The following is a 15,432-nucleotide window of genomic DNA, read 5'->3' as shown; positions in this document are numbered from 1 at the left end:
AGCAGCAATGTTCTTTTTGGAGAGCAGTGGCTTTCTCCTTGCAACCCTGCCATGCACTCCATTGTTGTTCAGTGTTCTCCTGATGGTGGACTCATGAACATTAACATCAGCCAATGTGAGAGAGGCCTTCAGTTGCTTAGAAGTTACCCTGGGGTCCTTTGTGACCTCACCGACTATTACACGCCTTGCTCTTGGAGTGATCTTTGTTGGTCGACCATTCCTGGGGAGGGTAACAATGGTCTTGAATTTCCTCCATTTGTACACAATCTGACTGACTGTGGATTGGTGGAGTCCAAACTCTTTAGAGATGGTTTTGTAACCTTTTCCAGCCTGATGAGCATCAGCAACGCTTTTTCTGAGGTCCTCAGAAATCTCCTTTATTCATGCCATGATACACTTCCACAAACATGTGTTGTGAAGATCAGACTTTGATAGATCCCTGTTCTTTAAATAAAACAGGGTGCCCACTCACACCTGATTGTCATCCCATTGATTGAAAACACCTGACTCTAATTTCACCTTCAAATTAACTGCTAATCCTAGAGGTTCACATAGTTTTGCCACTCACAGATATGTAATATTGGATCATTTTCCTCAGTAAATAAATGACCAAGTATAATATTTTTGTCTCATTTGTTTAACTGGGTTCTCTTTATCTACTTTATGACTTGTGTGAAAATCTGATGTTTTAGGTCATATTTATGCAGAAATATAGAAAATTCTAAACGGTTCACAAACTTTCAAGCACCACTGTATATGCAAGGAATTTTATACAAGTGGACCTTCCACTTTACATGACGAGCAAATGGAAACGCTACCTTTCTGAAAAATAGTGTGCTCTGTAAGAGTTACAGCAAGAGGAGAAAACCCAGCTTTAGTCACAGACCATTCACAATTGTTTTGTCACCTTTTTTTTTTTTAGATATTTTCTATTTTGAGCAACACTGCAATAGAAACCTGGCTGTTATGAAATTTCTGAACGTTTTCTGGATGTTCTTCCCCTCCATAACAGCAACAACTCATTTATCAAAAACCTCCATTTCTGAAACAATACCAACAATTCTCTTATGGCCCTTTTCCACTACCCTTTTTCAGCTCACTTCAGCCCGACGCGGCTCGCGTTTCGACTACCTCAGAGCAGCACGACTCAGCTCGCTTCAGCCCTACTCAGCACCCAAAACTCGCACGGTTTTGGAGTGGGGCTGAAGCGAGCCAAACCGAGCCGAGTGGGGCTAGGGGCGTGAGGAGGCACTCCCCTGTGCACTGATTGGTGAGGAGGAGTGTCCTCACATGCCCACACACGCCCCGCGAGCACGCTGGGATCTGTAAACACCGTAAACCCGGAAGAAGAATTACGAATTACGAGAATTTCTGAAGCCTTATGCGCCTCGCCTCATCTATACGCTCTTGCCAGTATCTGTTGGCGTTGTCAGTGACAACAAGCCACAGCACCAAGACCAGCAACACTAACGACTCCATATCCTCCATGTTTATTGTTTACTATCCGGGTCGTGAGACTACCGCTTAAAAGGTCACTGATGTCACTGTTTGCGCCGCCTAACGACATCACGTGACGTCCACCCACTTTCGCTAACTCCACCCAATGTGTCCACCCATTTCCAGCCAGCACGGTTCAGCGCGGTTGGAGTCGAAATGCAACTCCAACAGCCCCGCTCAGCTCGACTCAGCCCGACTCAGCACGGCACGGCTCAGCCCGACTCAGCTGCGTTGGTAGTGGAAAAGCGGCATTAGTAACAACTGACACCTGATGGTTATTAAAGGGGCTGTTTCTCAATCAGAGCAGACATTTCAGGTCCACAATAGTCCAAAAATCAAACCTCAGATTTTTGTGTTTGGCTGCTACCAAAAATTACATTTTGAGATGGAAATGAACTGCGTAGAATTTCACAGCTGCAGGTCATATACTGGGCATGCTACTTGTGGTGGGAAGACGGCACATAATGCATTTCTAAACTTAACCCACCTTCTTACAGTCCACAACAACAAGATATACAAGAGTGCTGTGACAGCACATTGGGCCATTATTAAAAAATGTTCTGTTTCCGGTCCACCGGCCAGGTGAGTGCCGTTTGTGCAGTTGAAAATTTTTTTTTTAACGCCGGTTTTTCGACATTTTTTTCGGGTTCATAAATCTAAAATCGAATTTGACATTTACGCATTCCCAGGGCTTTTCACTAAGGCTCATACTAGCCAGCCATGACAAATAAGTAGCCGGGGGGGGGTGTAAACACAAAAACTCCTGTGCACGCAGTTCCCAGGATTAAATGTATTTTCCACAGACCATTTATTTATTCACTTTACTCAAATACAAAGTAAAATGGCAGTAAATCTTTTCTTTTCTTACATATTGCATCATGAGGTGTTCCTGACTTGTAAATCTCTTATTTTCGGTGCATGACACATTCACGCAACTGAGCATGCTATGAATTAATAACGACAACGGTCTGCAGTGGTGGCTACACAAACACTCAGCGAAATTTCTCCATTTGTGTATGAAAATACACTCCAACGATTCCGTTTGGTTTCATTTACAACCAACGGTGTCTTTTGATGCCAGCACGTAATTGAACGAGAGAAGACTGGTTTACCGGAGATAAAATAAGCGTCATCTCTGCTTCTGTTCCCTCCGACACACTACTGCCTCCGCTGAGTGCGCACGCACTCTGAATTGAATCAGCTCTGCGCATGCGCCGTGCGGCCCAAAAAAATGGCAGCCACCATGAAGGAAGAAGATCCGGAGTTTTCAAACATTTGCTTAAGTGTGAAATCGCAAAATGGTATTCTAGTGAACAACAAAATAGTAAAGATTCAGAAAAACAAAGTATTCAGTGATCATTTTAATAGTGTAATTTCATCCGAACTAGGCCTAACGGTCGATTTAGAACTACAAAAAGTCCATGTGTCAGACATTTTAAGTACCTTTCTAAAAGTTTTGCAAATGTTGCAGTCAGCATTTAAAATGCTAACTTAAAGTTTTTGTACAAGTTTCAGTTGATTAAACTGTCATTTTATTAAATGTGTCTGCTTTTGTAATAAAAAAGTACTGAAAGAAAAAGCAAACACAGCATTGCGATTTCTTATCCATCCATATATATATATATATATATATATATATATATAAAAATCCCTCCCGACTGAAAATTTTTTTGCTCACCCGGTGGACAGGAAACGGATTTTTTTTTTTTAAGGATGGCCTTATCCCCTGCTGGCAACTAGGCCATAACTCTGGTAAAATGTGACTGAATCGAACGCAATTGCAATATGCATATTACCAACACGGAACAAAGAATCCTGGGTCAATCCATGTGAAATCACCAGAGGCCTCGACACTGACCATCTCAGATTTACTTCATACTTTCTGGAAATATTGTCAGTGTGCCCAATAAATAGTGTACAAAATTTTAGGCTTGTACAGTACCTTCATTAGTGTCTGAGATATAGGGGCTTAAAAAAAAAAGGGCGTGGCCCCAATTTCACCGTTGAAACACGTGCTACAGAAAACGGACCTAACTTCCATAAGTCATTATTTTTAAACTATTCATGCAAGATGCATTAAATTTTCAAGGATTGTTCTTCAATGCCAGACGCCTTGAAATACTATAATAGAAAGTTCACAGTTCAATATTTGCCAAGTTATGGCTTGCTGAAAATCATAAAAAAAAAAAAAAAGTCTTCTATCGTGCTTTGGAGCAACTTTGACCCCCCCGTATCTCCACATTAAAGCAAACCAGATCTTTCAAATTTTCCTATTTATTACTCATGTTATAGTACTCTTTAGACAACTAGGTATGTGTTCAAAAGAAATCAAACTTTCTGATTTATTAGGCTTTAAAAATTAAAAAAATATATATATTTTGCACCTATAGTTCAAATGCATATTGCAAATGTATGACAAGGTCTACCATAAAAACAATTATACCACTGGAAAGAGCTTGTTCTGATTAGCAAATGCACAAAATATGAAGTTGGTACCCTAAACCAAACTATAAATGTTAAAGGTATCAAGTACGGCATATTTTACGATAGACGGAAATGCTGTTTTAAGGCATATTACAATACAATTATAAACCTACAGTGTAGGAAAAATAACCTTAAAAATACTTTATTTGAAGAGCTTAAACAGTGTATTGATTTGCTTTTCCATATCATATGGAAGTTTATACTGCCTGCCAGTTGATGTAAGTGGGGCATCAATGATTTTCATGACATGCACCAGAGGGACCCAACAGTTATCCTCTCTCCTGGGTCAGCTGTAAGTCTGAGAAGGACCATGAGGATGCATAAACGTTACTTGTACATCTTGTTCCTCCTCTGATAAACAAATGTTGCCTATTAGACCATAAGGTGAACCCCGTTTTCGTTTTAGGTCGCTCCGACGTCTCTGAACCACATGCTCTTTAGCTGATAAAAAGGACCAAGTTATGTTACACTTACAGCAAACTTTCCGCGTCACAGAATCGCACTCGTTTTTTAAATCGAGACATTTTCTGAAGAACTATTTTCCTCAGAGCTGAATGCGATTTTGACGTCACGAGACACCACGTGACCGCGCTAAACCAATTGCGTAGCCAATTTACGACAACAAACTGGAAAAATAACAGCCTGCCTGGTGTTGTCAAATGCAACCAACATAAAGGAATCTCCCAAAATATCCTTCTAAAGTGGGCCAAATTGATTCTTAACAGTGCTTTATTTATAGCACGAAGACCAATGATGCAAGTGGATGATAAAGGCAGACATTTCATGTTGTCATTTTGATCAATAAATGGAAATAATTCTAATTATCAATGATAATGATCATGTATTTCTAAAGTGGGCCAAATGGATTCTAAATAGTGCTTTATTTATAGCACGAAGAACAATGATGCAAGTGACCTTTCATGTCATTTTGATCAATAAATGGAAACAATTTAATTATCAGTGATAACCATTCATGTATTTCTAAAGTGGGCTAAATGGATTCCAAACAGTGCTTTATTTATAGCACAAAGAACAATGATGCAAGTGGGTGATAAGGTAGACCTTTTCATGTTGTCATTTTTATCAATAAATGGAAATAATTCTAATTATCAATGATAAGGAACATTCAGGTATCCATTTGTTCATTTATTCACTCAACTATATACAAACACAAAAACAATCATAACAAGTATACATTGACTGGCATAAACGTATATACATATATAAACATCATAAAATGAATGATAATGATATCAATGGAATAGAATAGAGGTAAAAACCATATGACATGCTATTCCTCACTGTCAGTGTCAGGGCAGTTATCATCATCTTTCTCTTCTGTTTCCTTTGTGTTCGAACAGCTGGAACACCTGCACAAGTCTGTAAAAAAGAAAAGAAAAAAGGATGGATAGATAGGCAGACAAACAGTCAGACTTCATTTTTCCTGGTGGACTGGTATTCAGTGGCATATTAACATCAAAACACACAGACATACTATGACATCCATACAAACATACACACTACCCTATTAAAGTCAAAGTGTACTTTATTGTCAAAAATGTTTGCAACAGGCATTAAGACAGAAGGGGGGGGGCAGTCCTCAACTCAAACACTGCATTTTGGTCATTTATGGTATTGGAATATTATAGGCAGGGGGAAGTTATGTATTGGAATGTTATTTTACTTGCACCCACACACATAGTTCACACACACACACACCAGCAAAAGTACAACCAATAGACATCTTTCCATATTCATACAGCCATCCATACATCTGTACGTCAATGTACTATAAATCCACACATACATTCAAATTAGACAAATGCAAGGAGATTGTGTGCAGTCAGTAGCAGTGTAGATAGTCATTCAACTACTCTCTCTCTCTCTGTGTGCGCGCGCGCTGGGGGATGGGATGCATTTGCACAGACTACCTACTGTGTAGTAGGGGATGAGGGTGAGATGCCTTTTAGCTTACCTGCGGTTAAAGTCTGTCTTTGACAAAGCTTCTTTTTGTCGTCTGCTAGCCTTGACGACATATTTGCAGGTTTTCTTGCATATTATACAGATGGCAGGAAGGACGGGGCCAGAGCTCGAGATGGGCAGGCTTGATCTGGAACGAAGTTTCCTTGTCGGAGTCGTGCCAGTCACTGTTGCAGGGATAGCCTCACTGGTCTGGGGGTCTTGTTTATCATCTCCCCGCTCTCTCTCTCTCTCGCACGAGACGCCTTTTTGCTCTTTCAATTTCGCGCTTGTCAACGAACCTCCGGTAACATGTGGGATGGAAAGCCGCGTCTTCGGGAATTTTATCAAAATCCAAGTCAAGACAGTGTTTGTAATGTTCGGATACGTCTCTGCACTCACCCCTCAACTCCAGCCCCTGCCGAAGGCTGTTTTGGTAAGTATTCCGCCGTATGCTGGTGAAATTCTGTGTTTTTTCATGCTTCACAGAAGATATGTGCATATAACAAGTCTTACGTGTCGAAGATTTAGTTTTTTCAACAGTTTCGGACGAGTTTTCTTCTTCTTCGGTACTGCTGGATGATAGCACTGCTACTCCGGTGGCTGCCATGCTGCTTCTGTTTACCTAGCACAGCTGGTAGCTACCAGCTACCCGATTCGTCCAGTCTGATGACGTTTCAACCGTGGCACCTCTCGTGAGCCAAAGTGTTATTACGCCTGCCGAATATGCATATACGCCTTGGAGATACTAGTTCTTCATTAAATGTTGCGATTTAAGAAATGAGCGCGATTCTGTGACGCGAACTGTTTTGTTGTAATCTTACCACAACTCATTCTTTTTTATGAACTGAAGCGTGTGCGGTTCGGAGAGGTCGGAGCGGGATCCCTTTTCGGAAGGACTTTTCGAGGTTCACCTTACGGCCTACATCCACCACTGTCTGCCATACAAACACAACATATTTACCAGGAATTGTATCTGCCAGAGAGACTGCTGATTTAACAGGGGTTTTATGCATTACTTGTGACTGATTCCCACTCATATCCACAATGAAGCTAGGACCACCTGACACCCTGCTGACCTGCAGCTGGCTGGACATGATTGGAACAAATGAGTGGTTGTCTCTTGTTCCAGGAATAGTAGCCGACCTTGAAAATCTTGTCTCCAATGCTTTTCCACTCTCCATAACTTCCCCTGTACCAACCCAGATGAAATGGATGTTCTTGATATGTTTTTCTGCCCACAAAAACAGATCAGATGGGGTTAGTATGTGATCACTCGTGACTGCCTGTAAGCTAGCTTGAGCTGCTGACCACTTTACAGTGCCTCCAATACCATCACAGGGAGATTTACCATGAGAAGTGGCAAAGAAATGCCATTCTGCCAAAAGTCCAAAATCATCTGCATGCTTCATGAGATTTGTGAATTTTTTTTTTTTTTATAGTTTTTGTATTGGGCTGCTGATCCGTCACTGAAGTAAATGACCTTTTTCAGCTGGGGATGTAAATGGCATACATATGGTAAAACCTTTTTTAAGAATGCATGCACGGCCACTGTATCATGCTTAAGGCAGTCACTTATTATGCAGATAGAGATGCATTTCATTACTTTTGTACCATCTTCATTCTTTGCTCTAATGTACACTGCAAATGGATGAAGAGTGCATTGGCTGTTGTCCCAGTGGTATCCCTGGGCAGAATCCTGTACACAGAATGAACAGTTTTCGGCAAAATCCAAAAGCATAATACATTCATCCTCTAACAGATTTTCCTTCAAATATCCACTCTGGTGTTTGGCAATGAAATGATGTTCTGCTAGTTTGTCTGCTTTTTCAGTTAGAGTTTCAATAAAACAGCATTTCCGTCTATCGTAAAACATGCCGTACTTGATACCTTAATATTTACAGTTTGGTTTAGGGTACCAACTTCATATTTTGTGCATTTGCTAATCAAAACAAGTTCTTTCCAGTGGTATAATTGTTTTTATGGTAGACCTTGTCATACATTTGTAATATGCATTTAAACTATAGACACAAAATGTTTTTTTTTTTTTTAAAGCCTAATAAATCAGAACATTTGATTTCTTTTGAACACATACCTAGTTGTCTAAAGAGTACTATAACATGAGTAATAAATAAGAAAATTTGAAAGATCTGGTGTGCTTTAATGTGGAGATATGGGGGGGGGGGGTCAAATTTGCTCCAAAGCACGATAGAAGACTTTTTTTTTATGATTTTCAGCAAGCCATAACTTGGCAAATATTGAACTGTGAACTTTCTATTATAGTATTTAAAGGCGTCTGGCATTGAAGAACAGTCCTTGAAAATTTAATGTATCTTGCATGAATAGTTTAAAAGTAATGACTTATGGAAGTTAGGTCCGTTTTCTGTAGCACGCATTTCAACAGTGAAATTGGGGCCACGCCCCTTTTTTAAGCCCCTATATCTCAAACTAATGAAGGTACAAGCCTAAAATTTTGTACACTATTTATTGGGCACACTGACAATATTTCCAAAAAGTATGACGCAAATCTGAGATGGTCAGTGGTGAAGATTTTTCTAAATCTGGTGATTTGGGGCGGAATTACCCTTCTGTCAAGTTTCGTGAAATTCCTCCAAAAATTGTGAGAGGAGTTGATTTCAGAAAGTGAGTACCCTTCTTGGGACGGACGGATGGACATCGCCACGACATAATCCCCCCTTCGGGCCTTTCAGCCAGCGGGGGATAACAAAGTGAAAAACTGTTGAAATGGATGTGATTTTAAGCACAAAATTTCCAGTACTGTGCAGCGATGTTTGTACACGTACCCCTTTTCCACCAAATCAGTTCCAGGGCTGGTTCGGGGCCAGTGCTGGTGCTGGTTCACAACTCGTTCAACTTGCGAGCCAGCTGAGAACCAGTTTGCTTTTCCATAGCTCGCGGTGCTAAGGGAAGCCACGTCATTACGTCGCTGTATACGTCAGTCACGTCGCTACGTTTGCATAAACCTTGGCGCGAATATCGAAGCAAAAACAACGCGGAAGAAGCAGCAGCAACAACAATCATAATAATAAATGACTTCGCGTTTGTACAGCTGCTGCTTCTCGTCGCTTAAAAATGGCGATCTTTCGCGGTCTTGTTATTGTTGTTGGGCTTAACAACTCCGCCCCCCTGCTGACGTAAGCGGTTCTTTCCTCTGGCCCAGCAGAGAGTTGGTGCTACCCTGGAACCGTTTTTTCTGGCCTCAGAGCCAGTTCTTTGTCAGTGGAAACAGAAAACCCAGTTCCAAACTAAGCACTGGCCCCGAACCAGCCCTGGAACTGCTTTGGTAGAAAAGGGCCAACGGTGGTAATTGTAATAAGAACTGAAGTGGTGAGGATCCTTGTGGTTTTCCGGAGAGGACACTTTTTGACGGATTCACATTTCAACTACCTGTGAAGCTCTGCTGCAAATGTGTCCAACATCTGTTACGTCTTTTTTTTTTTAATATAAACTGTGCAACAACAGTCTTCTGCTTCAAAAGAAAAATATTTTCTTAAAAAAATAATTTACAACCTCATCATATAGTGAGTGGTTTCCAGAGAGGACGTTTTTGACGGATAAAGGATACTGTAAGAGGCACTTAGTTGACAAAAAACCCTGTAATTTCCACTTAAATAACTTTGTAATGTGAATGAAAATACTGTATACGTCCCAAAGTAAAACCTAGTTAGTGCTAAAAAAATGCAATTCTGATTTTAACCAGAAAAATCTCAGTGTAATAATTAAAGTAGAATTAAATGAAATGACCACAAGGTCAAAACAGAGCCTGCATTTGACTCTTACAAACATATTTACAAGAACTTATAAGAGACATTACTGCTGTAGGCAGGACTGGGGTGTCCCTGTAATATAAGGTAGAAGAAACTCCAGCATATACTCTGGACCTAGTTGGTGTTCTTCAGAAAGACAACGATGATTGTGAAACAGCCCAAAGAGCAACCTAGCTGACTATCGACAGACTTTTCCCCTCTTCAGTGCTTTTAACAACAGACACGGTCACAAAGCAGCTTTACAGAAATCCACAAACCTCCCTCAGACAACAAAAGGAAGATAGCTTGAGAGGAACCAGAATCAAAAGGGAATCCATTCTCTTCTGCATGAAACCAGGTTATAATTTGGAATTATAAATCATTAGGTTACTCTTCTACTGTACATGTACTGAAATTATGCTCAGTATGAGCAGCATCGTCTTTACGACTACAGAGGCAGTTCTTGATCAGAAGTTCACAGCATCTACACGAGATTACCCACTGAAGAAAGGGTGACACTTGTGCATTTTTTTTTTGAAAAGTGCCATCTTTATGCTTGAAGATTATGAATCATACAGGACATAACACATCAGAGGATCTCAAGTAAATTACCAACTAATATCCTTACAACACAAACAGACAGTAGTGAGACCAGCTGTGATGTATGGATTGGAGACCGTACCCTTAACAAAGAGACAGGAGGCAAAGTTGGAGGTGGCGGAGTTGAGGATGTTAAGGTTTGCGATGGGAGGTTGGACAGGAGAAGGAACGAGCACATCAGAGGGACAGCACATGTGGACAGCTTGGGAATTAAGCTAAGAGAGATGAGACTGAGATGGTATGGGCACATCCTGAGAAGAGATGCAGAGCATGTTGGAAGGAGAATGTCGAGGATGGAGCTGCCAGGCACACGAAAACGAGGAAGGCCAAAGAGGAGATACATGGATGTGGTGAGAGAGGACATGAAAGTGGCAGGTGTGGTAGAGAAGGATGTGGAAGACAGGGAGCAATGGAGACGCTGTGGTGACCCCTAATTAGGAGCAGCCAAAAGATGATCATCCTTACAACACAAACTGTACATGTACCTGAGATTACGATTGTTTTAATGAAATTAAATGCTTCTACATAAAACTACAAACAGCAGTAAACTGTAATAAATGAATCATGAAGTCAATATTTGGTATGAGATGGCGCTTTGCTTTAAAATAATAATAATAAATAAAAAATAAAGCAGTCTCAGGTACAATGAGTGCAGTTTTATGCGGAAATGAGCTGCAGGTTTGACTGAGCATCTTACAGAAGCAGCCACAGTTCTTCTGGACACTGTCACACTCGCTTCTTCATTTTGCACCGAAACCCAGCAGCCTTCATTAGGTTTTCTTTTTTAATCTGAAAAGTGCTCTCTTATGTAATATGCTGCTCAGGTACAAACTTTTTTTCTTTCTGTAACATTTAATTTTGTGCTGGAAAACAAACATTTGTAACTGTAAAATGTTTTTGTACTGACTCAATAATGTCTCATCTCATTATCTGTAGCTGCTTTATCCTGTTCTACAGGGTCGCAGGCAAGCTGGAGCCTATCCCAGCTGACTACGGGCGAAAGGCGGGGTACACCCTGGACAAGTCGCCAGGTCATCACAGGGCTGACACAAACTCCGCACAGAAAGGCCCTTGTCGGCCACGGGGCTCGAACCCGGACCTTTTTGCTGTGAGGCGACAGCGCTAACCACTACACCACCGTGCCGCCCACTCAATAATGTAGAAGTCATAAAATAGAAATCTATAGCAAAATTTTTATTGGGGGGGGGGAAAGGGTGCCTAAGACTTTTGCACAGAACTGTATAAGGCTATAAAAACAGACTCTGGACCCCATCATTAAGGAGCATTAAAATGTCTACTGTTAATGTTTCATCACTTACAGTGGCATTGAAAAAAGTTTGGGCACCCTTACTGGAAATGTCTGTTACTGTGAATAGTTAAGTGAGCGAAAGATGAACTGATCACCAAAAGGCATAAAGGTAAAGATGAGACATTTCTTTAATATCTTCTGCAAGATTACATTTTTATTTCCATCATTTACAGGCATAAAATACCAAAAGATGAAAAGGACCTGAAGCAAAAGTTTGGGCACCTGACACGGTCAGTACTTAGTAACACCCCCTTTGGCAAGTATCACAGCTTGTAAACACTTTTTGTAGCCAGCTAATAATCTTTCAGTTCTTACCTGGGGGATTTTCGCACAGACGTCCTTGCAAAAGGCTTCCAGTTCTACAAGTTTCTTGGGCTGTCTTGCATGCACTGCTCTTTTGAGCTCTATCCACAGATTTTCAATGATGTTTAGGTCAGGGGACTGTGAGGGCCAGGGCAAAACCTTCAGCTTGTGCCCCTTGAGGTATTCCATTGTAGATTTTGAGGTGTGTTTTGGATCATCGTCTTCTTGTAGGACCCGTCCTCTTTTTAACTTCAACTTTTTTTTTACAGATGGTGTGATGTTAGCTTCCAGAGTTTGCTGGTATTTGTTCGAATCCATGCTTCCCTCGACCAATGAAATATGCCCTGTGCCACTGGCTGCAACACAACCCCAAAGCATGATCGATCCACACCCATGCTTCAGAGTTGGAGAGGTGTTCTTTTCCTGGAATTTGGAACCCTTTTTTCTCCAAACATACCTTTGCACATTGTGGCCAAAAAGGTCTATTTTGATTTCATCAGTCCACAGGACTTGTTTCCAAAATGCATCAGACTTATCTGGATGTTCATTTGGGTAATTCCACTCCAAATCAACCAGATTTAGAAAAATATTCATCACTGACCATCTCAGATTTCCTTCATACTTTCTGGAAATATTGTCAGTGTGCCCAATAAATAGTGTAGAAAATTTTAGGCTTGTACCTTCATTAGTTTCTGAGATATAGGGGCTTAAAAAAAGGGGGCGTGGCCCCAATTTCACTGTTGAAATGCGTGCTACAGAAAACGGACCTAACTTCCATAAGTCATTACTTTTAAACTATTCATGCAAGATACATGAAATTTTCAAGGATTGTTCTTCAATGCCAGACGCCTTTAAATACTATAATAGAAAAGTTCACAGTTCAATATTTGCCAAGTTATGGCTTGCTGAAAATCATAAAAAATGTGCTTTGGAGCAACTTTGATGCCCCATATCTCCACATTAAAGCACACGAGATCTTTCAAATTTTCTTATTTATTACTCATGTTATAGTACTCTTTAGACAACTAGGTACGTGTTCAAAAGAGCTCAAACTTTCTGATTTATTAGGCTTTAAAAATAAAAAAAACATTTTGTGCCTATAATTCAAATGCATATTTGAATGTATGACAAGGTCTACCATAAAAACAATTATACCACTGGAAAGAGCTTGTTTTGATTAGCAGAAGCACAAAATATGAAGTTGGTACCCTAAACTAAACTATAAATATTAAGGTATCAAGTACGGCATGTTTTACGATACACGGAAATGCTGTTTTAAGCATACCGTATAATCTACGAGCAGACAAACTAGCAAAACATCATATTGGCACACCGACAATATTTCCAGAAAGTATGAAGCAAATCTGAGATGGTCAGCGGCGAGGCCTCTGGTGATTTCACATGGATTGACCCATTTGCAAACTTCAGATGCTGAATTTTGTGGCTAGGACGCAGGAACGGTTTTCTTCTGATGACGCTTCCATGAAAGTCATATTTTTTCAGGTGTCGCTGCATAGTAGAACAGTGCACCGCCACTCCAGGGTCTGCTAAATCTTCCTGAAGGTCTTTTGCAGTCAAACGGGGGTTTTTATTTGCCTTTCTAGCAATCCAACGAGCAGTTCTTTCAGAAAGTTTTCTTCATCTTCCAGACCTCACCTTGATCTCTACTGTTTCTGTTAACTGCCATTTCTTAATAACATTACAGTCTGAGGAAACAGCTACCTGAAAACACTTTGCTATGTTCTTGTAGCCTTCTCCTGCTTTCTGAGCAATTATTTTATTATTCAGAATGCGGGGCGGCACGGTGGTGTAGTGGTTAGTGCTGTCGCCTCACAGCAAGAAGGTCCGGGTTCGAGCCCCGTGGCCGATGAGGGCCTTTCTGTGTGGAGTTTGCATGTTCTCCCCGTGTCCGCGTGGGTTTCCTCCGGGTGCTCCGGTTTCCCCCACAGTCCAAAGACATGCAGGTTAGGTTAACTGGTGACTCTAAATTGACCGTAGGTGTGAATGTGAGTGTGAATGGTTGTCTGTGTCTATGGTGGGGTTTACATTAGACCGTATCAGCGGATCATCAGATTAACGTTTTTAAGACGATTCACGTGCACACAGCAACGCCAATACACGATTTGCGTGCACACAGCAACGCCAATACACGGATACGCTAATCACATGACTAATTAGACGGCACGCAAGTTGAAATGTGTCAGTGCGGCTCAGCGCTTCCTCCTCAGCGGCTGTGCTCCAAATCACTCCACCCTGAACAGTGAGTGCCCTCTGGAGGGTGCGCACTCCGGCCCTGCGCAACTCACAGAGCGCGCGAGTGAAGCGCACGAGCAGTGATTCGGGACTGAGCCGCTGTGTGTGTGATCCCAGTGCATATCGGGCATGCGCAAGTCACTCACCACTTGCAAGTGGAAGGATGGCAAGCCTAAAGACAATCATAACTACACAATGGGCAGTGTTTGCATCTTACCATGAACAACATTAAGAATGACAAAGCAAAGCATTATATTCATACTTTTATACTCTTTAATGAAAAACAAAAAGGTGATACAAGGCGGAAACAATAGCAGGAAGTGAAGTCCGCGCCATTTTTCAGCAGTCGCGTCACATGACCAACGTGGCATGAACAACGCCAGCGAATCAGGAAGGTGGATGTCACAGTGACATTGTCCAATGACGACGTCAGCTAGAGCTCAGCACTGCGTTTCCTCGTATCTCAATGTTTACACAGCACCGGATCAGATACAAACTGGGTTGAATACGTGGGCCCTGGCGGATTCAAGTTGTTCTGCCTGTGGAGTCGTTTCCCGGCGTTTTAACGTGAACGGACAGTGCATCCGCGACGAAAACGAGACGGATACGGTCTAATGTAAACAACACCTACGTGTCAGCCCTGTGATGACCTGGCGACTTGTCCAGGGTGTACCCCGCCTTTCGCCCGTAGTCAGCTGGGATAGGCTCCAGCTCGCCTGCGACCCTGTAGAAGGATAAAGCGGCTAGAGATAATGAGATGAGATTCAGAATGCGAGGGATTTGCTTAGAGGAGCCCATGGCTGTTGATTTTAGGGACAAGTTTGAGGAGTCAGAGAATTTATACAGCTTTGAAATCTGCATCATCTGACCTTTCCTAACGAAGAATTTGAACAAGCCACAGCTCAATAAGCTAATTAAGGTCTGGAACCTTGGTAAAAGTTACCTGAGAACTCAAATGTATTGGGGTGCCCAAACTTTCGCATGGTGTCCCTTTTCATTTTTCACTCTCCAGTTGTACAAAACAAAAATAACACACATCCTGCAGAAAACGCTGAAATTAATGTGTCATCTTTACCTTTCTGCCTTTTGGTGATCAGTTCATCTTCTGCTCACTTAACTATTCACAGTAACAGACATTTTCAGTAAGGGTGCCCAAACTTTTGCATGCCGCTGTATGTGTATTTGTCTGAATGTTGGCAGCTTTACAAACAAACAAACAAGTACTCTATAATCAATCCCGGAAACTGGCTTCATGGGAGA

The 15,432-nt window shown here is 41.4% G+C and overlaps 1 protein-coding gene across 8 annotated transcripts in view; it reads right to left on the bottom strand.

Moving 5' to 3' along the window:
• Positions 1-15,432, bottom strand: part of mkks (MKKS centrosomal shuttling protein) — a 48,959-nt gene that overhangs the window by 32,972 nt on the left and 555 nt on the right. For 6 of the 8 annotated variants that reach the window (XM_060944111.1, XM_060944113.1, XM_060944114.1 and 3 more), the window contains exon 2: positions 5,284-5,361. The exons of 1 other annotated variant lie outside the window; for it this stretch is intronic. In XM_060944111.1, the coding sequence (XP_060800094.1) occupies positions 5,284-5,361 (78 nt within the window). Of the gene's footprint in view, positions 1-5,283; positions 5,362-5,956; positions 8,772-15,432 lie in introns of those variants that run through there. One more of the 8 variants, XM_060944117.1, reaches the window with a different exon arrangement.

Source organism: Neoarius graeffei, chromosome 17 (genome assembly GCF_027579695.1).
Source record: "Neoarius graeffei isolate fNeoGra1 chromosome 17, fNeoGra1.pri, whole genome shotgun sequence".
In the NCBI taxonomy this organism is placed as follows: Eukaryota; Metazoa; Chordata; class Actinopteri; order Siluriformes; family Ariidae; genus Neoarius; species Neoarius graeffei.
This window is presented reverse-complemented; position numbering and strand designations above follow the sequence as displayed.